General features: G+C 66.5%; 1 protein-coding gene across 2 annotated transcripts; it reads left to right on the top strand.

The window, feature by feature from the left end:
• The first annotated feature begins 2,076 nt into the window (after positions 1-2,076).
• PIK3C2B (phosphatidylinositol-4-phosphate 3-kinase catalytic subunit type 2 beta) lies at positions 2,077-23,040 on the top strand. Of its 2 annotated transcripts, XM_062595319.1 has the most exons (33): positions 2,077-2,124; positions 8,426-9,350; positions 9,809-9,909; positions 10,156-10,310; positions 10,509-10,629; positions 13,655-13,766; positions 13,857-13,936; positions 14,020-14,083; positions 14,177-14,323; positions 14,437-14,470; positions 14,829-15,024; positions 15,762-15,884; positions 16,499-16,666; positions 16,837-16,948; positions 17,027-17,169; positions 17,490-17,678; positions 17,931-18,024; positions 18,100-18,194; positions 18,279-18,459; positions 18,548-18,655; positions 18,773-18,865; positions 18,966-19,095; positions 19,371-19,507; positions 19,667-19,836; positions 20,020-20,176; positions 20,326-20,435; positions 20,618-20,819; positions 21,196-21,320; positions 21,421-21,538; positions 21,801-21,882; positions 22,118-22,224; positions 22,317-22,445; positions 22,644-23,040. In XM_062595319.1, exons 2-33 carry the CDS (start codon positions 8,511-8,513, stop codon positions 22,830-22,832), a joined length of 4,812 nt encoding a protein of 1,603 aa, XP_062451303.1. In that variant the 5' UTR covers positions 2,077-2,124; positions 8,426-8,510; the 3' UTR covers positions 22,833-23,040. The 2 variants fall into 2 exon arrangements, with proteins under 2 accessions (XP_062451303.1, XP_062451304.1); XM_062595320.1 differs by lacking the exon at positions 2,077-2,124 and having other exon boundaries at positions 9,160-9,350; positions 22,320-22,445.
• Positions 23,041-23,788: the final 748 nt, after the last annotated feature.

Genomic DNA, 23,788 nt, shown 5'->3' with positions numbered 1-23,788 from the left:
GCAGGCTGATGCTGGATGTTGTTCTTAACGTAGACTCAACATAGGCTGCAGGAACCCAGCTTCCCACCCCATGCCTTTGCCCAGCCCAAAAGAAGTTCCACGGAAGGAAAGAGGTTGTCTCCCAATGCAGCCTAGGTATCCGTGTCTGGAGGGGCACCGGAGGGGCTGGGACATGGAGCATGCTTTGGCTATGAGGATGAGAAAGCAGCATGGGAACAAGGTGCTCGAAGAAGTGGGTGCAGGGGTGCAGGAGGAGAGGCCATGCCACACGTCTCAGTACAAGCAGATGAGTGTTAGGGGTATATTCACCCTCTGCCCAGAGAAAGAAACTGAGAGCTGGGGGCTGGTGGAGAGCAGGGCAGGGGGAAATTGGGCACAGGGCTGATGCACTGGGAAGGATGAGACCGAGCTTCTGACTGGGTCCCGCTGTGCAATGGGTAACGTTTTCCATCAGAGGGCGGATGCCGCCCGCGTGGTTTTGCAGGCAGACAGCACAGCGGCCAGAGCCATTTTTTCTGTAAAGGCCTTCTGCACGGGCATGCAAAGCTGCGCCTGGAGCACCCTGCCCCCGCGAGCCCCCGTCGCCCCTCCTGTGCAGGAGGAAGGTCTCGCGCTCGGGGCCGACCCCCCCACGAGAGCCCGGTGCGGGTGGCGATGGGGCGCTGGCCCCGGGGGACAACGCATGCTGGCGGGATGGGGGCCACGGCGTGCTCAGCCCCGAGCGGCACCTGCTCCACCTGGCCCTGCACCAGCAGGGGAGATGTTTGGAGAACCGAGTGCTGATTTTAAGCACTGCAGTTGTTTGGAAACATGGCTGGGCGCTTGCTATCTCAGTTCCTAGGAGTGTCCACCGCCGCACCTGTAATCACCGGAGACTCAAGGACCCGGCTGCTACCAGCGATAACCTGCAGTAACTGCTTACATCCAGGGATGTCCAGGGGCTCCAGAGTGGGCAAATGCAGCAGCAAACTCCATCCTCCAGCCTCCTTAGAAAAACAGGAAGGTTGGAATAATGTGTCAACACAACCAAAACCACCTGGCCCAGCCACCGGCGGGGCCGAGCCATGTCCTCAGCCGGCTGGAGACAGGCCAGGGCTGTAAATGCGCCACCCTGGGAAAGGCTCTGGGGGAGTTAATGCAGGGAAGAAGCCCCAGCCATGGGGCAATGCCTGCCTCGCGGCGATGCCTGGGAAGGACATAACGAAGCAGGCACCGTCCTGCACTCTGGACAGCTCGGAGAGGGGCCAGTGGCCTCCCCGCAGCCGTGCCAGCAGGGCTGGCAGCTCCCAAGCACGGCTCTGGGCAGCGCCAGGGCTGCGGAGAATATTACCCTCATCTGTGAGAGCCTGGCAGGGACAGCTGCCTGGAAAAACAAATTACGGCTATTGCTGCGATCGCTCACAGCACATCTGCTCGTGACGCCAGTGGCTTCTCCAGCACCATGTGGGTCCCTGCCCACCCCAGGGCCGGTGGCCATGGCAGGCGGGGAGCCGGGGGGCTCCTGACCCCCTCACCACCCTGAGGACCCACAAAGGCCCCCACGGGCTGTTAGAGCATCCCGAGGGGACGTGAGAGGAGGACTTGCATCCTCGAGCCCCCCCCCCCCCCGCCGCCCCCCGCGGGAAGCAGGGTGCTGAGGGGGAGTCGGGAGCCAGCAGCTGCCCCTGCGGAGGGGGGGAGGCGCAGGGGGGAGCAAGAGCCCTGAGAGCTCCGCCGGGGACCCTGCGAGCGGGGCGGCACGGCTCGTCCCCGCGCCACCGCGGGGGTGCTGGGGGGAGACGGGCGGGACGGGGGACCAGCCGGGGGGCAACCGAGGTGTGCACGTGTTGGGGGTGGAGGGAGGAGTGGGGGCTCGGCAGGGCGAATTGGGGGTCAGGCGGGGGCTCGGCGGGGAGCGGCTCCCCGCGCCGTGCAATGCGGGGCGCCGCCGGGAGGTGGCCCCGCGCCGCGCCGCGCCATTGTCCGCCGCGCTCCCTCCTCCTCCTCCTCCTCCTCCATCCCCTCCTCCATCCCCTCCTCCTCCATCCCCTCCTCCATCCCCTCCTCCTCCTCCTCCCGCCGCCGCCGCCGCCGCCCGGGCCCGGCGCAGCGCTGCCCCGCGCCGCCGCACCGCGCTCCGAGCAGGTAGGGCCGCGCCGGGCCGGCGGCGGGGACAGGGCGGCCCCGGCTCCCCCATCCCGCTCTTCCTCCCCCCACCTCCCTCCGCCTTTTCCCCTTTTTCTCTTTTTCTTTCTTTCCCTTTTTTCTTTTCTTTCTTTCTTTCTTTCTTCTTTTTTTTTTTTTTTTAAAGAACCTTCTCCGAGATGGGGTCCCTGCTCGATCGGATCACGGAGCGGGTGGCTGTGATTCATTTCCTGTGTGCTGTCCAAAAAGTCAAGCCCAGCCTTGTATTCTTTTGTTTTTTCTTTCCTCCCTCCCCCCCCCCCCCCCGAACTGCAAACCCGAAAAATTCTCGCGAAATGGACCCGGGGTTGGGGGGAGGCTGGGAAGGGCGCTGCGCCGCCTGAGCTAGCGAAAGCCAAGCGCTGGCTGGATCCTTGCCTTTGGAAATGCACGGTCAGGCGGAGGGGCTGGAGGGGGAAGTTGTGTTATTTTTATTAGCAGAACAATAAAACAATCCGCGTCAAATTGCAAAGTTGCCCATCAGCAAAGTCTCAGTGGCAGAGAGAGGCAGCGCTAGGCTTTCCCTTCTCTTCCCCGATGTCAAGCCGTCTCCCTGCCGCTCGCGGGACAGGCCCACGCTCCAGTGCCCCTGCTCGCTTCAGAGGGGTCGGCTCGTCCCACCGAACCCGCCGAGGGCAGTAGGTATGGTCTGCAGCAGCAAAAGCGCTTCTCAGCGTGCTGTGATGTTTTTCCTGCTGCTGTAATCGAGTATTTTGGATCTTGGATGTGCAAAAGTGCTCATGTATTTAACAGCGGACCCTGGAGATATGTGAGGCTAACCGGGGTTATTGCTGCTCGGCAAGGGAGATATATTGACTTAACCACAGCTATTCGTACATACGAAGCCAAGCAGGAACGTAATTGTGAGTGGGATGTGGGCCAGGGTGAGCTAGCACCAGTGTGATCAGAAAAATCAATCTTTCCCTCCCAACGTGGGAGGGAAAAGCATACCATGGCGTGGAGCGGGATGCGGGCTACCCGCCTGGTCAAGGGCTGTCCGCCTCTCCCGGGCGCTCGCCTCGCCAGCACCCTCTTAAATCAGCAGCGAAGTGAGGTTGGGGAGAGAAGGGAGCCGACAGGAGCTGCCTTTCGTCTCGTGCTGGCGCTTACACCGCCCTCGCGTGCTGCAGCGGGAGTAGGCACCCTCGCGCGTGCACACATGTGTGTGCGCGCGTTGCCCCGATGCACGCGCCGGAGGCGGCCGTAGCCGGGGCACAGCCGGCACGCCTGGGGCGGCCGGCGGCTGCGGCGCCGGGCACACTCGCCCCGAGCAGCGCGCAGGACCCGCCGCTGCCGCGGCCCCGTCCCCAGCGAGGTGTTCCCGTGCGTCTCGGGTGGCTTTGAAGGAGCCGTGTGCGTGGTGCGTCCGTGGGCTGCTTTTCTCTCCCGCGGTAGGTGGATCGGCCCCGCAGAAGGGGGCTGAGCGGTGCACGAGCCGGTCCCCGAGGAGGGCTGCTCCGGGGCTGGCGTGCGGTGCCGCGGTGAGCTGCCAGCCCCTCTTACACCCGCCGGGGCTGGCGAGGCGGGTGCAAAGTAGAGCTGCCGCTGGGCGCCCTGCCGGTGCGGCTGTGGGAGCACCTGGGCGAGGGAGAGCCCCCGAGCCCGCGGCAGCAGGGAATGGCTCTGCCAGCACGAGGCACGGCAAATTCGGCTGCGGTCGCAGCAGCGGCATCCGGGCCGTCGCGTCCGACACGTTGGGTCAGCGGTGGCGCGGCGAGGGCTGGCGTCGGCGAGCCCGTCGTGGCTCTCTGCTCCGCATGGGACTCTGCTGTTGGGGCGGCGGTGCCGGTGCAGCGCCCGTTGCTAAGGCCGGGAGCTGTTGCATTGCCGTGGTTTCTGTTGCTAGGCTCTGTCTGAGTGTACGCAGGGGTTAAACCCGTCGCTGCCGGGAAGAGCGTCGCGCAGGAACGCTGCCAGCCGGCCCACGTGCGACTGCACGCGCGGACACGCAGACCGCCCCGGAGACGGTCGTTCGGCATCGTGCACTTGCAGCCGGGTGGAAGCCGAGATTTGCATGAGAGCCGAGTGTCAGAGCCGCTGCGTGGGGTAGAGCCCGACCGCAAACGTCCCCCGGGGAAGCTCAGTCTCGAGGAGACCTGGGCCGGGACGCGGGTGCAGAGCGGCGGAGGAAGGAGGGTTGAGTAATTTAGAAACTCTGAGCTCAGGTGTGCCCCGGGGCCGGGGGTGGGAGCAGGCGCGGGGTATTTCCCCCCCTGTCTCTGGAGCGAGCAGCTGGCCGACCGACCGGGAAGCCCCGGGGCAGGAAGCAGCTGGGGGGGGGAGGCGGTTTGCAGCAAGGCGCCGTCCTTCCCGGCTCCCCCCTCGCCTCGCCGCTGGCCGCGCAGGCACAGGGCCGGTTTGACGCCCGCTGCGCAGCCGGGCGTGCGGCTGCGGCACCTCGCTGCCGGGGCGGGCGACGACGGGTCGTCGTCCACCGCGCTCCCCGCCGGGCCCCGCTGCCTCCTGCCCCGCGGTCCTGCCGGCGGGGCCCCGCATCCCCTCCGCTGTCCCCGTCCGGCGCGGACCCCGCTCCGACAAGGGGCGGCCGCTCTGCGGGGCTGCTCGCTCTGCAAAGCTCCCTTTGTCGGCTGCCCGGAGCGAGGGCTTTCCCGTCCCAAACCTGACCCATCTTCCCGGGGCAGGATTTCCTCCCGAGGGTGGAAATGCGTAGAAAAACGGCTGCAGAGCCTTTGGCTTCAGCAAGCAGCACATCCTGCCTCCTCCAGAGAGCCGGGACTGGGCTGGACTCTGCTATTAATAGGAAACATATTGGCTTAAAGAGGAAGAAACTCCTAATGCTCTAAGGCAACAGGTTGGGAGCGAACGACGCTGTTGCTGTTTGTTTTCAAGGTGTTTGCTCAGCTCGGTGCATGCAGCGCGGTGCAGGGTGATAGGCGGATAGTGCAGTTTATTGCCCTTAACTGACCGGCTTAATCCTGCATGGCGCTGAGCTGCCGCAACTGCGGGCGCTCCCGGGAGGTCAGGCGGGGGCTGCGGGTCTCCAGGTTACAGTGGGCTCTGGAAATGTGCTCCAGCGCACGGGGCAGAGCTCTGCCGGGTGCCCCGAGAGCCCCGGAGGAGGCGAGGGCGACCCGGAGTGCAGCTCCCCTTGGGGGGTTCAGGGCGGCTCCTCGGAGCAAGCCGGCACGGCGCGGGAAAACGCCGGGGCGGCGTGGGAAAATGCCAAGAAACGCTGCCAAAAGACGAGCTTCGGATGCTGGGGGGGGGAGCAGGGAGAGAGAGAGGCCTCAAACCAGCCTCGAAAAGTGGAGCCGGCTCCCCGCAGGAGAGAGAAATGGGTTCTGGTGAGAACAGCAAAGTTTTCCGCAGAGCTCCCCGGGGAGCCCTGGGTGTGGGGGAGCGGGGCTGGGGCTGGGGTCTGGGGCTGAGCAGCCCTCGGGGCTGCTCGTCCCTTCCCCGCGCTCTGCTCTGTTCAGGCCGGTCTCCGCTTCTCTTCTGCAATGGAAACCTTCTCTCCTCCTCCTCCTCCTCCTCCTCCTCCTCCTCCTCCTCCTCCTCCTCCTCCTCCTCCTCCTCCTGCTCCTGCTCCATCGAGGCTCTGCCGGCGCATCCCCTTGCTGGGCCGACAGTGTGGCCTTGCTGCGCGCCCGCGGCAGCTCCTTCCTCGAAAGTTTTGATTGCAAAATACTGATTTATTCGGGCCGTGCTGGAGGGCAATCGCGGCTGCGGGTCGCGCAGGGCTGCAGCCGAGGGCCGGGCGCGAGCCGGCTCCTCTCCCGCGCCGGCGCCTCCCTGCCCGTGGCCCTCCCCGTCCCGCGGCGCTGATCCGGGTTTCTGGCTCTGCCCTGGGCACTTCTCTGGCCTTGGGCACGTCGCTTGATCTGTCGTGTTTGGCTTTTTTTGGAGAGGGAGCGAGTGGAGCCGCCGAAGGTGTCCGTCGGGACCAAACCCGGTGCGGAAGCGTTTCGTTCTCGCTGCAAGGGCTTCCGGAGCTCCGACTTCACTGGTTTCGGTTCCACGAGGGGCGTTTGGGCAGCGCCAAGCGTGGCGTCAGAAACGAAGCATTTTGCTTTGGGGTTTCATTTTTAAATAACCTATGAGACCAAACTCACTTTTTGGAGCTCGGGTTTCAAACCGGGGTGAAACCCGGAGTTCCGGCCGCGTTGAAATGCAGCCTCGGGACCGACGCCGAGAGTTTTTGCCGGTCCTGGCATAGCACAGGAGGTGTTAGAGGCCTGGTTAACCTCCCGCCTGGGAGTGGGAGAGGCGAACGAGGAGCAGAGCCAGGGCGAGCTGGGTTCCCGCGCTGCCCCCTGCAGCGGTCCGCCGCCGGCTCCCGCTCCCGGGCGGTGCTCCCCGGGCTTGCCTTGCCTCCTTGCCCTCCCATGCTCCGTGTCTTCCCAGATGCTCCAGACATTTCTATCTGCGTCCGAAAGCAGCTGCCTGGGAGGGGGAAGGGTCCGGCCGGCCGGTCCGCTCCGCTCCGTAATCGGGGGATGCTCGCTTTCGGACCTGGGCGCTGCCGGCCGAGCCGCACGCTGAAGCAGCGCTAAGCGAGCGCGGGGAAGGGTTTCGCCGGACGGTGGGACACCGAGCGCTCGCTGAACGGGTCTCCTGGGGCTGACGTGACCGCGGCAGGCGCCAGGAAATTTAAAGTCAGAAAAAAATATTCCTATACTATTAGCGGCATTATTTCAAGGAGGAAAAACACAGTCGTCTCTGCTCCTCTGGAATTTGCATCCAGCCTCCTCGGCTCCCGGGCTGAGACCTCGCCCGCCAAATTTCAGTCCTATGTAATTTTTTTTTCTTTTTTAATAGGCTGCCGGATGGGGAGAGGTGCGCGGTGGGGAAGCGTGGCCGGCCGGCCAGCCGCTGCGGCGAACGCGGAGGCCCGCGGGGACAGGGCGCAGCGGGGCGTCCGTCCACCCCGGCTTTTCGGGGAGGTCTGGAGCGAGCCGGGCGGGAGCGTTTCCGCGTTCGGCGTGTCCGTGGGACGCGGGCGCTGCTCCTGGGGACGGGAAAGCGTCGGCGGCTTTGTCAGCTGCAAAAGTCGGTTTGGTTTTATTGCTTTGGGGTTAGAAGCAGCTTCTCTTTGTTGAACTTCCAGGAGCCCGGGACTGCCAGCTTTTGGGATTTCTATTTTTCTGGGAAAAGCCCATGGCTGTCAGCAGGGGCAGAAATGCTGGGGGAAGGGAACATTTCCAGCCTCCTCCAGGAGTCATTTTTCCCTGTTTGGAAGAACAAAAAAAAGCAGGTTTAGCGAGGGGTCTGTTGGCCGGCGGCAGCGGGTGCAGCGAGTTTGGCAGGTCTCAGCGCGGAGGGGCGAGCGGGGGAGGGAGGAGAGGCGGCAGCTCCCGCCCGGCCCCGGCGTGGCGTGGGGGAGGTCGTTCCTCCCCAGCTTGCCGGTTTTCCGCGCTCCCGCAGCTGGCTGCCCCGCTTTGCTCGCTGCCGCTAATCCCGGCCTGGCCGAGTTTCGCTGCGCAGGGGCAGCGCTGCAGCTTTATCGCCCCGGCCGCGCTCCCGGGATGCTGGGGGGACCGCGGGACTGCGCGTTCGGGGAGGAGGCGTGCTCGCAGCGGGCCAAGCGCAGCTTCTCCCGGTCGCGGGGAAGGGCGCTTGCACCCTTTCGCCTTAAACCAGAGCATCAGTTTTGCAGCAGGAGCTGCAGCGCCGATCCATCCCTCTCCTTTCCAGCCCCGGACAGAGCTGAAGACACTCAGCTGCCTCTCGGCTCGGTGCCGAGCATCTCCGGAGGCTTTGGATTCACTCCCTTCTCCTGTTTAACATCCACTCAGTTATTTATTTTGCTAGGAAGGGAAGAGGAGGTGAAGGAGCCCTGCTTGGAGAGCATGCGGCTGGCCCGGCGCGGCGGCGCTGGCCCCGGGCTGCGGTCCAGGGCGCGCGGCGCTGCGGTCGCTGTGGCCGGGACGCTTTGGGCGGGTGCCAGGAAGGTGGTTTCAAATCCATCTTCTCCTCCCGGCTGCTCTGCCGAGGAAGGAGCCGTGCTCGGCGGCGCGGAGAGCTCGCCGGGTCTCGGCTGCGACGGCTGAGACCTTCAGCCCCGCGCAGCCAGGCTGCGGGTCGAGCCAGCCGCAGGCGCGGGCGCCGTCCCCGCCGCCCTCCCCGTCCCACCTCGTCCTCGGGGAAATCCGCCGGGCGCCGGCGAAGCGCCCCGGCAGCTGCTGCGGATGCTTTCCCCGGGGGCGCGGGGCCCTGCTGGGCGCCTCCGGGCAGATTTATTGCAGCCCGCGAGCGCTTCGCCCTGCCCCACGCTTAACCCTTCGCCGTGCGCTCCTCCTAGGTGGCCGGCGCGCAGCATGCCTTTCTCCTGAGCCCTGAGCCGAGGAGGAGGAGGAGGAGGAGGAGCAGGCCTTCGTCCCGGAGCGATGTCTGCCACCCGCGGCAATGGGGAGCACTGGCAGTCCCTGGAGTCGGTGGGCATCAGCCGCAAGGAGCTGGCGCTGGCCGAAGCGCTGCAGATGGAGTACGACGCGCTGTCCCGCCTGCGGCAGGACAAGGAGGAGAGCCGGGCCAAGCGGCCGGCCGAGCGGCCCCTCGCCCCGCGGCACGACCCCCCCGCGCCCCGCGACGGCAGCGGCTGCAACGGCATCCGCGGCACGCGGGGGCTCTCCGGCTCCGACCCCGCGCTCAGCTCCCGGGCGCCCGGCGCGCCGCCCGCCCCCGGCCGCCCGCCCTGGCTGCTGGCGCCGCTCGCCGGCGACTACCTCTACATCCTGGAGGGCTCGGGGCCGGAGCTGCTCGGCGAGCCGCTGCACGGCACCTCGCCCCCGGGCAAAAAGCTCTCGCCGCCGCCGCTGCCCCCGCGCCGCCCGGGCTGGAGCTGCGCCGCGGCGGAGCGCGGCTCGCCCAAGGGCCCCCGCCAGGACCCCCCGCCCAAGGACGTGGCCGCGTTCTCCGCGCCCCGCGGGAAGCTGCTGGGGCGCCGCATCTCCGAGGAGGACTCCTACGGCCTCGCCGGCTACGGCGGCATCGCCGACGCCATCACCTGCCTCAACCTCAAGTCCACCTACGAGGCGGAGGTGCTGCGCGAGGCCGCCCGCGGCTGGAAGGAGGGCAGGAGCATCCTGGAGAAGGAGGCGGGCGGCAAGCCGGTGGCCCGCAGCAAGACCATGCCGCCCCAGGTGCCGCCCCGCGCCTCCGCCTCCCGCTTCGGCAGCCGGAAGAACCTGGCGCCCACCAAGGACCGCCGGAGCGCGGTGGAGCCGGTGAGAGGCTGCTCCGCCGGTCCCCGTCCCCCCCGCGGGCTGTTCCCGGTGGCCAGGGCTGCGGGCGGCTTGCAGCAGGGCTCGTGTCCCCGCTCTTCCCGCCAGCTCCTCCGACAGCTTGGGAAACGTTGCCAAGACCTCTGGAAAGAGATGCAAATCTCCTCCTGGGAGCCGGCGGCCGCTTTCCTGCTCCTAATATCCTTTTGGATTCGGGCTCCGTTAAACGGCGAGCGGGATTCCTCTCTAAGTGAACGGGAAGCCGCCTCGCTTGCGGCTCCCGGCCAGCGAGCGATGCAGCCGGGGCCACTCTGCCTCCTCGCTGCCGGCAGCTACTTAAGAAAGAGCATCAAAACCGTCTTTACCGGTTGCTGCCTCCCCCCCGCCGCCGCCTCTGTGCCCCGGCCAGGAGCGATGCTCCGGCACGCCGCCGGCTCAGGGGCTCGCGCTCTGCCCCGCAGGTCGCCCCCCGGCCGCACTCCTTAGCCAACGGCTACGAGCTCTTCGAGGTCTCCGAGGAGCGAGACGAGGAGGTGGCTGCTTTCTGCCACATGCTGGACGTGTAAGTACCCGGGCGATGCCCGGAGCCGCTGCTGCGCCTCTCCCTAAAGCACGAGCCGGGCCGGTCGGAGCAGCGCGGGCTGCAGCCGCCGAGGACCTGCCCGCGGGCACCGGCACCCTGCGGCCGCAGCGGAGCAGCCCTGGGACGGGGACGCCCCGCGGCAGAGGCGTTTGCGGGGAGCAGAACGAGCGTGGGTGAGGAGCGAGGTGCCAGCCCGACCCCCAACCGCCTGTCCCCTGCCCGCAGGCTGCGCTCGGGCTACAGCACCCAGGACTATTCCCTCACCGGCTACGTGTGGAGCGCGGTCAACCTGAGCCCCGAGCACCTGGGCCACGGCATGAGCCTGAAGGTCACGGTGGTGTGCGACAGCCTGCGGGAGCCGCTCACCTTCACCTGCGACTGTGAGTGTCCAGCGGGGCAGAGCCTCCTGCCCGCTGCCCGCCCGCGGCGCCCAGTGCAGCCCACGATGGTGCGGGGCAGGAGAAGACTCAAGCAACCACCGGGCAGAGCCTTGGGGGGGTCTACACCGAGTTTGGTGGCGGCTGGTGGCCGTGCACGAGGCTCACCGCGCTGCTCCGGCCCCCCCCCCCCCCCCCCAGGCTCCTCCACCGTGGACCTGCTCATCTACCAGACGCTGTGCTACACGCACAACGAGCTGCACGCCGTCGACGTCGAGGACTTCGTGCTCAAGCTCTGCGGCCTGGAGGAATTCCTGCAAAAGTGAGCGTGCAAAGGGGTCCCGAGCGGGGATGGGGGGTCCGCGGGCTGGCGCGCCGGTCACCCCTTAACCGGCTCGCGCGCCCCGTGCGCGGCCTCGGGAGGCAGCGACGGGTGGCCCGGGGGTTTATCCTCGCGCGTCCAAGTGCGCATCAGGAGCCTCTTTGCTGCTCCGTTTCCTGCCTCCCGGATCAGCACGATGCTCTTGCCAAAACCAGCGTGTCAGGAGCATCTTTCTCAACCGCAGGACGTAAGTCACCAGCTGACCCCCACGTGCCTGCAGCGCGGGCCCGGAGAGCGGCCTGAAAATCAGGGAGCTGCCAAAAAAGCTCTTTGGAAGAGTATTAGTAACAGCGATGTCACTTTGCGGAGTGGCCGGGCCCAGCTGTCCAGGCGGGAGCTTGGCTTCTCCGTGCCTGTTTTCAAATTGCAGAGGGAGGCTTTAAAAGGCCATTCCCAGGGAAAAGGCAGTGGGAGCGAGAGGGGCTTCAGGGGCTTTCCAAGGCTGCCTCGGAAATGCCCTTTTCTGCGAAGGGGGAAGAAAAGGGCCGCTTTTCCCTTCTCCTGTGAAACGCAACCAAAGCCGACATGTCTTTTCCTCGGCTCTTCCTCGGCTGTGGAGGAGCAGCCCGGGAGCTGCCCCAGGGCTGGGGCCCCGCGGCAGCCGTCGGGCCCCCCGTGCTGGCCGCTGTCCCGCGGGGCGGGTTAAGCGGGGAGGGAGGACGCCGGTCGCGGTTGCAGCTTTGCATTGCTGGAGCTGGCGGCCCGGCCGCGCTGCCTGGGCACGCGAGCTGGCGGGCGGAGAGCAAAAGCCGCTGCGGCCGGGGAGCAGCCGCCGCGCGGGGCGGTTTGGCGCGCGGGAGGCAAATCCAGGGAATGATTCTCCCAGATCCACTGCAGTTTTCCAGCACGGAAAGCAATAAAAGCTTTCTAAGCCTCGGGGCTATTTCCTGTTGCTGAGCCGCAGGGAGCGCGCGGGAGCCTGGGGCCGCTGGCCGGGTGCAGGGATGGGGCTGGGCGGTCGGAGCGGCGGCCCGGGGACTCCCGGCTCTCGGCCGCCCTCCCCGGCTCGCTGCTCCCCTCCTGCGCTGCCTTTAGCCCGAGGAAAGCCGCACTTCCGGAGCGGTTTCTGCGTCCGATCTCCCCAGAGCTCTCCCCAAGGCCAGGTGCTCTCTGGAGGCAGGGTAGACACCACGCACGCACGGGCACAGGCAGCATTTCCAGCTGGCTCCGTGCGGGGAGCCAGCTCCAGCTCTTGGAGAGCTGCCCCGAGGCCTGGCGTTGCAGCCTGAAATCCGTGGGAGCTTTGCCACTGCCTTCGAAAGCCGCAGTTTTAGGCCCTAAAGGGGCAGCTGGGAACAGCTCAGCACGGGAGTGCCTCCGTAACGGCACCGCGTAGCCTCGGTGCCGGGGAGGAGGGCGAGCAGAGCTTGGCGGAGCCGAGCCGGCGGTCTGGCTGGCCGGCAGAGGCGTTTGGGGGCTCGCCCCGTCTGCGCTGCGCCGTTGTGCAGCTGCGCAGCACGTGTGCATGCACGCATGTGCATGCCGCGGGTTGTACGTGCACGCCATGGTGTGCGCGCAAGCCGTAGGGTGTGCGCGCATGCCGCGGCGTGAGGTTGCACACTGCAGGGTGTGATTGCACACCACGGGGTGCAAGTGCACGCCACGGGGTGAAATTGCATGCCATGGGGTGTGATTGCACACTGCAGGGTGTGACTGCATGCTGCGGGGTGCGATTGCATGCTGCGGGGTGCAATTGCATGCCGTGGGGTGAGATTGCATGCCGTGGGGCGTGCAAGCTGCTGAGTATGCAGGGACACGGGAGCGTTTGCGCAGACCCGACCCACTGGGGCTGCCGGGAAGCACCGGCAGGGCCGGGCTGAACGCAGGCAGCTCGCAGGGAAACGGCCCCCGAAGGCACAGCGGGAGCAAAGCTCCCGAGGGCGCAGCGTACACCCCCGTCCTCGCTGCGCTTCAGCTGCGGGGCTTTTCTCCGTGAATGCTGCCGTTGTCAGCAAAAAGATAGTCTCTGTTTTCTCTAATGAGCCTTAACTAGAAACAGCCTCTGTTGGAAAAAATGGGATTTGCATCAGGCCAGAAAACAGCGCTCGCCGTGTCTTTTACAGGCTGCTCCGCAGCGCTGGTTTTTACAGAGATTCGCGCTCGGGCTGCACAGGGGGAAGGGGCAAGGTCGGCTCTTCCTCACCCCGGAGTCACCCGCTGCCTGCGGGATGCTGCAGCCGTCGCCCAGGCCCCGAGGCCGGTTCGGCGGGGCCGGCTGCCGGCCCGGGCCTGCGGTCTGCAGCGCTGCCGCGTGCCCCGGGGGAGGAATTCCCTCCCTTCTGCCCAATTTCTCCGTTCGGAAAATGGGTCACAACAGCCCCATCCCCTCGGCGCGCCGGTCGCGGGGCTCCCCGCCGCGGCAGAGCCTTCTCCGCCTCCCCGCGGGGCCCGTGCCTTGTTCTGGCAGGGAACGGAGCATCCGGGCGCCGAGCGGGACGCGCCGTGCCCGCCGCGGCGCCAGCGAGCCGCTCCCCGGGAGCCGGCACGGCACGGCACGGCTCCGTCTCCCGGGGGGCCTCAAAGGGCCTTTCGGAGAGCCCCCCCGGGAATAAAGCCCTTTTGTTCCCGGCTTTTTTTCTGCGCGCGGAGGGGGTGCCAGAAGCGCCGTGCGGAGCCGGCCGAGCCGCCGAGCTCCGAAGCCGGCCCGAGCCGCCTCGCGGAAAGCAGGGCAGAGCGGGACGAGCCCCCCGGGGCGGGCAGGGCCGGGGGGCAGCCGAGCAGCCTGCACCCGCAGGGTCTCTCCCAGCGCGGCCGCGGCGGCGTGCACGGGACACGCGCCGTCCCTCCCGGGCAGGGGCTTAGGAAAACGGGGGGGCTTTCCGGCTTCTCCGCGCGGCACCCGTTCCGCGGGCGAGGAACGCCAGCCCCGGCAGCGGCGGGGGGTGGGAGCGGGCGCCCCGGGATGAATTTGCAGGCTTTTCCCGGAGAGGCTGCGGGCACAGGCGTCTCGCGCGTGTGCCCGCAGCCAGCACCCGCTGGGCAGCCACGAGTACATCCAGCACTGCAGGAAGTTCGGCATCGACATCCGCCTGCAGCTGATGAGGAGGAAGGCGGTGCGCAGCGAGCTGGCCAGGACGGTGAGCGCGGCCGCCGCCGGCGCGGACCCGGGCCGGCGGGATGCTCGGCGGCGGCCGGCTCTGCAGCTCCGCAGCGCTCTCCTCCCGCAGGCGAATGACGACCGGAGCCCCTCCACGCTCAACCACTACGTCCACCTGCAGGAGCGGCCCGTCAAGCAGACCATCAGCAGGTGAGGGGCGCCCGGGGGGAGGGGGGGGGCCCGCCGCGCGCGCCCTCCTCGCCGGGGCTCAGCGCCGCTCCCTGTGCCCGCAGGCAGGCGCTGAGTCTCCTCTTCGACACCTTCCACAACGAGGTGGACGCGTTCCTGGCGGCCGAGGTGAGCTCCCGCGCGCGGGCGAAGCCGAGGCGCCGGGGCGGCGAAGCCGGGCTCTCGGCCGCCGCAGCCCGAGCCCTCCGCCTTGCCTTCCAGGGAGACTTCCCGCTGAAAGCCGAGCGGGTCATCCAGTCCGTCATGGCCATTTGCAACGCGCTGGCCGCCGTGGAGTCCCAGGAGATCACGGGAGCCCTCAACCAGATGCCCCCCTGCCCCTCCCGCATGCAGCCCAAAATCCAGAAGGTGAGCGGCGAGCCGCGGGGGCCCCGCGGCAGGCGACGCTCGCCGCCGGCTCCTCCTGACGCCGCTCCCCTCCTTTCTTTCTTTTTTTTTTTTATTTCTTTTTTCCTCAACAGGATCCAAGTGTTCTGGCCAAGAAGGAAAACCGAGGTATTTCTATTCCCCTCCTCCCCTTCTGGGCTGAAGTTCTTGGTACTTTTAATCTTCAACCCCCTTCTGCTCAATTGTTAAGACCAAAAAATGGGTTTGCAACTTGTCTGTCTAAGGAAGGAGGGTTTCTCGAGGCAATGGCTCTCGTGTCTCCCATAAATTCAGCCAGAGGGGAAGACTCAAATTCTTCCTCTCGCCCGCTCAGTCCCAGAGGAGCTCTGCCCGCGGCAGGACCCGCCGGGTCCCGCGCGCCCAGCCCCGGGGCGTCCCCACGTCGCCGTCCCGCGCGGGACGGCGGCGGGGAAGGGCGCGCGGGGGCCCCGCGGAGCAGCCCGGCTCACCGCTGCCTCCCCGCCAGAGAGGATCGTGGAGAGCCTGACGGCCTCCATCCTGGACCTGGTGGAGCTCTACTGCAGCACCTTCAACGCCGACTTCCAGACAGCTGTGCACGGCTGCAGGAAGCACCACCCGGTGCAGGAGGCCCGGCTGCTCACCTGCCCCCTCTCCTTCACCGTCTACGCCACCCACCGCATCCCCATCACCTGGGCCGCCAGGTGAGGGCAGCGGCGCGGGGCACGCCCGGCTCTGCCGCCGCCGCGGCCCCGGCCCCCATCTGCAGCAGGCGCCGGGCTGGAAGAAGGGCCGAGGCGCCCCAGCCCTGCCGGAGGGCACGCTCGCGGCCGGCGGCACGCCGGGGCTCGCCGCGGCCGGCGGCAGATGGTCCCGTCCCGGCCGGAGCCCGGTCCCGGCGGCGGACGCGCCTTTGTTAGCGGCTGCCGGCGCTCGGCCCGGCTCGGGGCCCGGCGGCGCCGCTGGCTGCTCGCGGGCTCGCCGCGGGGAGGGTGCACTAGGCGGCGGCGGCGGCGGCGGCCGCCCCGCCGGGGACCCCTCGCCTTTGTCCTGTCCTTAATGTATTCCCACTGGTGACTGCCTCCGAACAAAGCGGGTAGCCTGGGAAATGCCGGCAGCCCCTGACCTCCGGCGCCCCGCGGCCCTCCCCGGATTGTGGCTCGGCACCTGCCACATGGCGGGGCCCTCCCGGGAGACCCCCGTGCGATGGCATTCGCGGCGGCATATGGCGCGCCGGCGGGGAGGTGTCCCCGCTCCGCGCCCCCTCCTCCAGCACCGGCGGGGAGGAAGCGGTGCCAGCGCGACGGGCAGCCCCGGGCACGCGGGTGCCTGCAGCGGGGCAACCCCCCGCGCCGGCTCTGCCCGGCCTGTGCAGAGCCCCGGGCACCTCCTGCGCCCGCCCCGGCGCCTGCCCTTCACCGTGCCTCTCCTCGCCTTGCAGCTACGAAGATTTCTACCTCTCCTGCTCCCTCAGCCACGGCGGCAAGGAGCTGTGCAGCCCCCTGCACACCAGGAAGGCCCACGTCTACAAGTACCTCTTCCACCTCATCATCTGGGACCAGCAGTAAGGAGCACCCCGGGGGCTGGCGGCCATCCGGAGCAATGCTGCCTCCTCCTCTCCTCCTCCTCCTCCTCCTCCCACGGGCGCTCCAACTCCAGCTCCGCGCCGTTCCCCGTTTCGGAGCGGTCATTGCACCGGCGGAGGGAGCGCGAGTGTCGGAGGCCCTGGTGTCATTCCCGGGAATAGCGCTGGCTCGCGGCTCCGGCCCTGTGATCCCCGCGCCCGGGCGTCTGCACCCAGCTGCCCCGGCAGAAAGGGGATCTGCTCTAAAAATAGCCCTGGGAGCAGGCAGGGAGGCTGTGCCCAGCCCTTGCCGTGCCCGGCATTTGCACCAGGGATGGGAACGGGATAATTTTAGCAGGCGCCTGTCCCCCGTTCCCTCCTCCCCCGAAGGGCACGGAGAGGAGCCGAGCCGGGGCCGGTCTCCTCCGCGCGGCTCTTCCCTTCGCCTGCCCGCGGGCAGGATGTAGCTCTCGCCGGGGGCTCCCTGGGAGCGCTGCGGGCTGCGAGAGGAGCCGCGGCCCCGGGTGCTCCGGGGCGCGGTGCCGGCGGCAGAGGCGTTTGCCAGCCTCGCCGCTGCCCGGGGCACGGCTGAGCCGCCCGCCGCTCTCTTCCAGGATCTGCTTCCCCGTCCAGGTGAACCGGCTGCCGCGGGAGACGCTGCTGAGCGTCACGCTCTTCGCCGTGCCCGTCCCGCCGCCCGGCAGCTCCTCCGAGGCCAACAAGCAGCGGCGGGTGCCCGAGGCTCTGGGCTGGGTCACCACCCCGCTCTTCAACTTCAGGCAGTGCGTATCCTCCCCGCAGCTGGACGGAGGGGTGGGCGAGGGGGACGCGCCGGAGGGTCCCCAGCGCCGGAGGGTCCCCGTCCGCGTCCCGAAGAGCATCGCTGCGGCGGGAAAGGCAGCCCCCCGCCGCCGGGAAAGCGGGGCGCTGAGCCCGCCGCTCGCTCCCGCAGGGTGCTGACCTGCGGGCGGAAGCTCTTGGGCTTGTGGCCGGCGACGCAGGACAACTCCAGAGCCCGCTCGAGCGCTCCCAACTTCAACCAGCCCGACAGCGTCATTCTGCAGGTGCGTCATCCTGCCGCCGCGCCGTCCCCCGCCCGCCCCCCCCCCCATCCCTGGCTCACCCGCCTGCCTCTCGGCCAGATTGACTTCCCCACCTCCACCTTCGACGTGAAGTTCACGAGCCCGCCAGCGGCCGACGGCAGCCCCAGGTACGAGTTCGGCAGCCTGGGCGAGGAGGACCAGCGCAAGCTGAGGGAGGCGATGCAGAAGAAGTCGCTCTACTGGTGAGAAAGAAGTCGGGGGAACATAACATCGTCCTGCCCTGGTGGGACTCCACGCACACGTCCCTCCCCAGCAGCCCCAGCCGAGCCAGGCTGCCGTGCTCCGGCGCTGGCTGTAAACATGGAGGATCAGGTGTCGGCAGCTGCACCGGGACCCGCCGCCCCGTGCAGACCTCCCCGCTGAATTTGCCTCCCTGCGTCGTGTCGTGGCGGGCACAGAGGGATGGGATGCCCCAGCCCCAGCCTCCGAGCTCTTGGGCCGTCCTCTCCCTCACAACTGAGCTTGAACCGTGCGTCCGGCGCGCCTCTCCCCGCTGCCCTAGGCTGATGGACGCCGATCGGAAGCGGCTCTGGGAGAAGCGCTACTACTGCCACGCGGAGCCCAGCGCACTGCCCATGCTGCTGGCCAGCGCGCCCAGCTGGGACTGGGGCTGCCTGCCCGACATCTACGCCCTGCTGAAGCAGTGGAGCGACGTCAACCACCAGGACGCCCTGGGGCTGCTGCACGCCACGTAAGCCCCGGGCGCGAGGGGCCGGGGGCTGCGCCCGCGGCGCTCGGGCTGCCCTCCGGCACCTGCCCGCCAAGAGCGGGGAGGGCAGCGGTGGAAACGGGGTCAAGTCACCCCAGTGCCACCAAGTAACCCTGGAGCTGAAGGGCATCCGGGGCTGCGGCCGCTTTGGCGCGGTCCTCGGGGGAGCGGGCGCTCTGCCGAGGCCCGGGGCCGGCGGCACCGCTCTCCCGGTGACGCCCGCTCCGGCCGCAGGTTCCCGGATCAGGAGGTGCGGAGAACGGCCGTGCAGTGGATCGACTCCATCTCCGACGCGGAGCTGCTGGACTACCTGCCCCAGCTGGTCCAGGTGAGCGGCAGCTCCCGCGGTCCCCAGGGCACGGCCCGCCGGTCCCCTGACCCGCCTCCCCTCTCCTCCCTCCAGGCACTGAAGTACGAGTGCTACCTAGACAGCCCGCTGGTGCGCTTCCTCATGAAGCGGGCTATCTGCGACCTGAAGATCACCCACTACTTCTTCTGGTAAGGGAGGTCCGGGGAGGCTGGGGCAGCGGGCAGCGACGGGGGCCACCGGCGGGGCCGGCCTGACCCCACGCTGCCACCCAGGCTGCTCAAGGACGGTCTCAAGGACTCGCAGTTCAGCATCCGCTACCAGTACCTGCTGGCCGCCCTGCTCTGCTGCTGCGGCAAGGGGCTGCGGGAGGAGTTCGACCGCCAGTGCCTGCTGGTCAACACGCTGGCCAAGCTGGCCCAGCAAGTGCGGGAGGCCGCGCCGTCCGCGCGCCAGGTGAGCCCCCGGGGCGGCGGGGACGGAGCGGGGCTGCCGCGCCGCGCCGCGCCGTGTCCCAGCGCCATGCATCCCCCCCCCCCGGCAGGCCATCCTCCGCGAGGGGCTGGAGGACGTCAAGCAGTTCTTCAAGGCCAACGGGTCGTGCCGGCTGCCGCTGAGCCCCAGCCTGCTGGTGAAGGGGATCATGCCCAGGGTGAGTGGCAGTGCTGGACCCTCGTGGGGCCACGGAGCGGGGCATCACGGCTCGGGGAGACCCTAGCCCTCTTATCCCCTAACCTTAATGGGCTGCTCTTTCCTCTGCTGGTGGCAGGACTGCTCCTATTTCAACTCTAACGCCGTCCCCTTGAAGCTGTCCTTCCAGAACGTCGATCCTCTCGGGGAAAATATCCGGGTCATCTTCAAGGTGAGGCTGTCCCGCCGGTGATGCTATCCTGCTCCACAGAGCTACTCTGCTTTTGCCTGGCGTTTCCCAGGTCTGATAGGTCTCCCCTGGGGGTTCGCAGTGCGGAGATGACCTGCGGCAGGACATGCTGACACTGCAGATGATCCGGATTATGAACAAGATTTGGGTGCAGGAGGGGTTGGACATGCGCATGGTCATCTTCCGCTGCTTCTCCACAGGCCGCGGTCGAGGTAACCTGACATTAGGGCATCCTCAGGTGCCGGAGGCCCCCAGGGTTGTGATGGTCCTGGGTTGGTGATAGTGCTAGAGGGCCACAGCCTCTGCAGGTAGCTGTGGTCCACCTTGGGGGCTGATCCCACCAGTCTGCCTATAGGAGCGTGGTTTTGTGGATTGCCACCAAACAGTGGCAGCTGGGGAGCAGCCGGGTCAGTGGTGAATGGGGCCAGGGTCTCTGCGCTGCCTCGAGTTGGCAGGACAGGTCTCACCCTCCTGTCTTGTCTGCCAGGCATGGTGGAGATGATCCCCAACGCTGAGACCCTGCGCAAAATCCAGGTGGAGCATGGTGTGACAGGCTCCTTCAAAGACCGCCCACTGGCAGACTGGCTGCAGAAACACAACCCTGGGGAGGACGAGTATGAGAAGGTGAGGAGGAGCATGGCAGGGTCCCCGCTCTTCACATCCTCCAAGGACAAGCTACATCGCTTCCCAACTTGGAGGGTCCAGCAAAGCCCTGTGCTCATCATGGGGCTGTCCAGCCTTTCTCCCTGCCCTGGATGCTCCATCCCTCCCCTCCTCTTCCAGGCCGTGGAGAACTTCATCTATTCCTGTGCAGGCTGCTGTGTGGCTACGTACGTGCTGGGCATCTGTGATCGGCACAATGACAACATCATGCTCAAAACCACTGGTCACATGTTTCACATCGACTTTGGGAGGTTTCTGGGCCATGCGCAGATGTTTGGCAACATCAAGAGGTGAGAAAAGCCCCTGGTATCTCCTTTCGCTCTGCTTTAGCACCCACACTGCCTGGAGCAGAGGTTTGCCCTGATTTCGTAGGTGAGCCCCTCCATCCCTGGTGATGTCATGCTGTGGCCCCAGCAGTGGGTGACCTTAGTCACGCTAACGTGGCACTTTCTGTGCGTTTTTCCCTGGTGCAGGGATCGGGCCCCGTTCGTCTTCACTTCGGACATGGCGTACGTCATTAATGGAGGGGATAAGCCCTCCAGCCGCTTCCACGACTTCGTCGACCTGTGCTGCCAGGCGTACAACCTCATCCGCAAACACACCCACCTCTTCCTCAACCTGCTGGGGCTGGTGAGAGCCAGGAGGCCACGGGCAGCCCGCCTGCCCCTCCGCAGCACAGCGGGCACGGCTTGAGAACGGGGTCCCCCAAGGGCTGGTGGTTCTCCTCCCACAGCAAGCCCCAGCCTCACCTGCCCTCATCGGGTTGCTCTGCTCCCCAGATGCTGTCCTGCGGCATCCCCGAGCTCTCCGACCTGGAGGACCTCAAGTATGTCTACGATGCCCTGAGGCCGCAGGACTCTGAAGCCGATGCCACCACTTACTTCACCAGGTAAAGGACGTGGGTGTGCTGGCTGAGAGATGGGGCAGGACAGGACGGTGAGAGCAGAGACCTCTCGGTCGGAGGCACGGGCACCAGTTCATTCTCAGCAGGGAGCTGGGCTCCATAACCTGGCACTGCAGCACCAAGAGTGGACGGACCCCTCCATGCTGAATGTGTGGCCTTCATCGCAGGTTAATTGAGTCCAGCCTGGGCAGCGTGGCCACCAAGCTCAACTTCTTTATCCACAACCTGGCACAGATGAAGTTCACGGGCTGTGATGCCCGACCGACCCTCTCCTTTGCCCCCCGCACGCACACCATCAAGACATCCGGCCGGATCCGCGACGTCTTCCTGTGCCGCCACGAGAGAGTCTTCAATCCCAGCAAGGGTTACGTGAGTTGGGAGGGTTAAAGCTACCTGGGGGCATCAGGCTGCCGAACCACTCTGAGGGACAGGGAATGGGACTCCTACTGATAGCAGCTCTGGTGCTGCGGGGGAAGAGTCTCTCGTTGGTAATAATTAGAAGCAGACACGACTGCTGTGTCCCCAAGGAGGCTTAATTTAATTTCTCCCTTCCTACTCCTGTCATTCCTCTTAGCTGGTCCCTGCTCTGGTTCGCAAATAATAGCAAAGGGAACAACTTAGTCTCTAGCCTAGGACAGTTCTGTCCTGCTGCTTTTTCCCATCCCCATCCCTTAATGCTGCTAAACCCAGAGCCGTGTCCTTGCCTGGTGGCACCGGCTCACGTTACAGCTGCATCTTCCCGCAGACCTACGTGGTGAAGGTGCAGCGGGAGAGCCCGGGCGAGGCGGCCTTCGTGCAGCGCACCTTCGAGGAGTTCCAGGAGCTGCACAACAAGCTGCGCCTCATCTTCCCCTCCTCGCTGCTGCCCAGGTACCCCGGCAGGGCCATGTTTGCATCCGGGTGAGCGCGGGACCACGCGGTCCCTTGCCCCAAGGGATTCACCCACTCTCCCTTCGCTCGCGTGGGGCAGTTTCCCCAGCAGGTTCGTGATCGGGAGGTCACGGGGAGAGGCGGTGGCTGAGAGGAGGAAGGAGGAGCTCAATGGCTACATCTGGCACCTCATCCACTCGGCTCCCGAAGTGGCGGAGGTGAGGGGGGCACTTGGAGCGAGTGCTGGGCAGGAGAGGGCTGCTCTCTGCAGCGGCTTTTCCTCCTGAGAAGTAGGGATGGTACCAGGGATGCGGGGCCCTGCAGGGTTCACCCGGCCTAGGTGGGAAAGGCCCACGGGATCTGCTGAGGTGAACATGCTACGTGAAACGTCAGAGCGTGCACCGTGCGCTGCTTGCGAACGGTGAGACGGGGCGATGCGTGGCCACCTCTGACACTGGTAACAGCCAACTTGCCTTGCAGTGCGACCTCATCTACACCTTCTTCCATCCTCTGCCACGGGACGAGAAGGCAGCAGGCATCAACCCGGCCCCAAAGCCTGCAGGTACCTGTTCCCACGCCCCATGGAGCAAAGGGAAGGGATGCCCCACGGCCAGGTGTTGCATCCCTCCCTGGCCTTTCTGAGCAGGACAGACAGACTGATGACTGCTGTGTGGGGCGGCTGCTCTCCCTACCCCATGCTTGGGTGCTGGTACAGAGCTCCCTGCCTGGCCACGTGGTGCCTGTGCTCACTGCCCACCCTCCGGCGCTGCTGCCATCCCTCCTCTTGTCCTTTCCAGATGCCACATGGGCTCGGCCTGTGGGGAAGGTTGGTGGGGAGGTGAAGCTCTCCATCTCCTACAAGAACAACAAGCTCTTCATCATGGTGATGCACATCCGGGGTCTGGTAGGTGCCCGGCTCCTTGGAGGTGTCTCCCAGCTCTGAGTGCATGTCCCACCACACAGCTAAGTGGGTGTCCCCACTCCTCTGCCCCACAGCAGCCGCTGCAGGATGGCAATGACCCTGACCCGTATGTCAAGACCTATCTGCTACCTGATCCCCAGAAGACCACCAAGAGGAAAACCAAAGTGGCCCGGAAAACCTGCAATCCCACATACAATGAGATGGTAGGAGGGAGTCTGGTGGGCCAGAATGGTGCCATGGCTGGCCAGATCCATGCTACGGGTCTGGTAAAGGGGCTTGGGGCTTGGCTGGGAGCAGGCGTGAAGGTGTCCATTGGGGAGGGTGAAGGATGAGTCCACGAAGGGGGCTCTGCACCAGGAGGGTGGCCTGGCCTGAGGCCCTGCCTCGCTGTGCACCTGCAGCTGGTCTACGACGGGGTTCCCAAGGGCGACCTGCAGCAGCGGGAGCTGCGCCTGAGTGTCCTCAGCGAGGAAGGCTTCTGGGAGAACATCCTCCTCGGTGAGGTTGGCATCAAGCTGCGGGACCTGGACCTGACACAGGAGAAGATGGGCTGGTTCGCACTGGGCTCCCGGGGACACGGGACCCTCTGAGGAGCCTTGCGGTGGTGGCAGTGCCCTCAACCCATGTCCTGCCGGCGCGGGGGTCCCACTCCAGGAGTTGTATCCTGGACTGACGGACGGATTTCAGGGCCCGCCGGCAGGGGCCGGGGACGCTGTCGCGGGGACTTCGTTCTCTCTGTGTTTTGCCTGTAGGGACTGAGCGCTCGAGTCATGGTAGGCCGCTATCGTGACGTGGAAAGCTGCAGTAGACGTCTTCTTTTTTAAGTTTACCTTGTGTCAAGGGAGCAACGTGGGGGGGACGGGGTCAGGGAGGACTGCTGGGGGCCTTTCGGGGGGGCTGTTTCTTCCTTTTGGGATATCGGTATTTTAATGTTTTTTAATAACAATGAGTAGCGTGCGTCCAGACGGGGCTGGAGGCCTGGGGGCGGGGAGGAGACGGAGCCACCAGCGCTCGTCTCCTGGCCGTCCTCTCCCATCTAGCGTCGGAGCCGGGGAGCGCCCGGCGCGCGCGGCTCCTCCGCCCCGGGATGCAGGCTTGGTGCCTGTGGTGCTTTGTTTACAGCGCGAGCTCCGTAAACGGATGAAACGTTTCTCAGGATCGAGAATAATGAACTTATCTTTATATGAAAAAAAAAAGGGGGAAAAAAAAGTTTTAAGTATTGTACCTAGCAGGAGACGGAGGTTGGAGGGAAGCCGAGGGTGCAGAAGGACGCGGCGCTGGGCCATCCCCGGCGGCGCGGGGAGGGCTCCTGAAGCTGGCTCCTTTCTGGCACTGGAGTCCTCCCGGCTGTAACACGGTGGCATTAAAATAAAGGAGATGAAATGCAGCAAGGGAGCACGCGGAGTCTTCAATCCCCCCTCCCGGAGCGTCTGGCTGCACCTGCGCCCGGCGTGGGGTGATCCTCTCCAGGCACCCTGGAAAACGCGAGGGTAAATTACTACAAATAATAGTGCATTATTGCGCCTCTGGGCGACTCCGATGACCG

This window comes from Rhea pennata, chromosome 25 (assembly GCF_028389875.1).
Source record: "Rhea pennata isolate bPtePen1 chromosome 25, bPtePen1.pri, whole genome shotgun sequence".
Taxonomy (NCBI): Eukaryota; Metazoa; Chordata; class Aves; order Rheiformes; family Rheidae; genus Rhea; species Rhea pennata.
This window is presented reverse-complemented; position numbering and strand designations above follow the sequence as displayed.

Excerpts from the sequence above, each read along its gene's own strand:
- PIK3C2B (XM_062595319.1), top strand. The coding sequence starts at position 8,511 with ATGTCTGCCACCCGCGGCAATGGGGAGCACTGGCAGTCCCTGGAGTCG. Across the intron at positions 13,937-14,019 it reads GTCAAGCAGACCATCAGCAG|GCAGGCGCTGAGTCTCCTCT; the intron begins GTGAGGGGCGCC and ends CTGTGCCCGCAG. Across the intron at positions 14,471-14,828 it reads GGCCAAGAAGGAAAACCGAG|AGAGGATCGTGGAGAGCCTG; the intron begins GTATTTCTATTC and ends CCTCCCCGCCAG.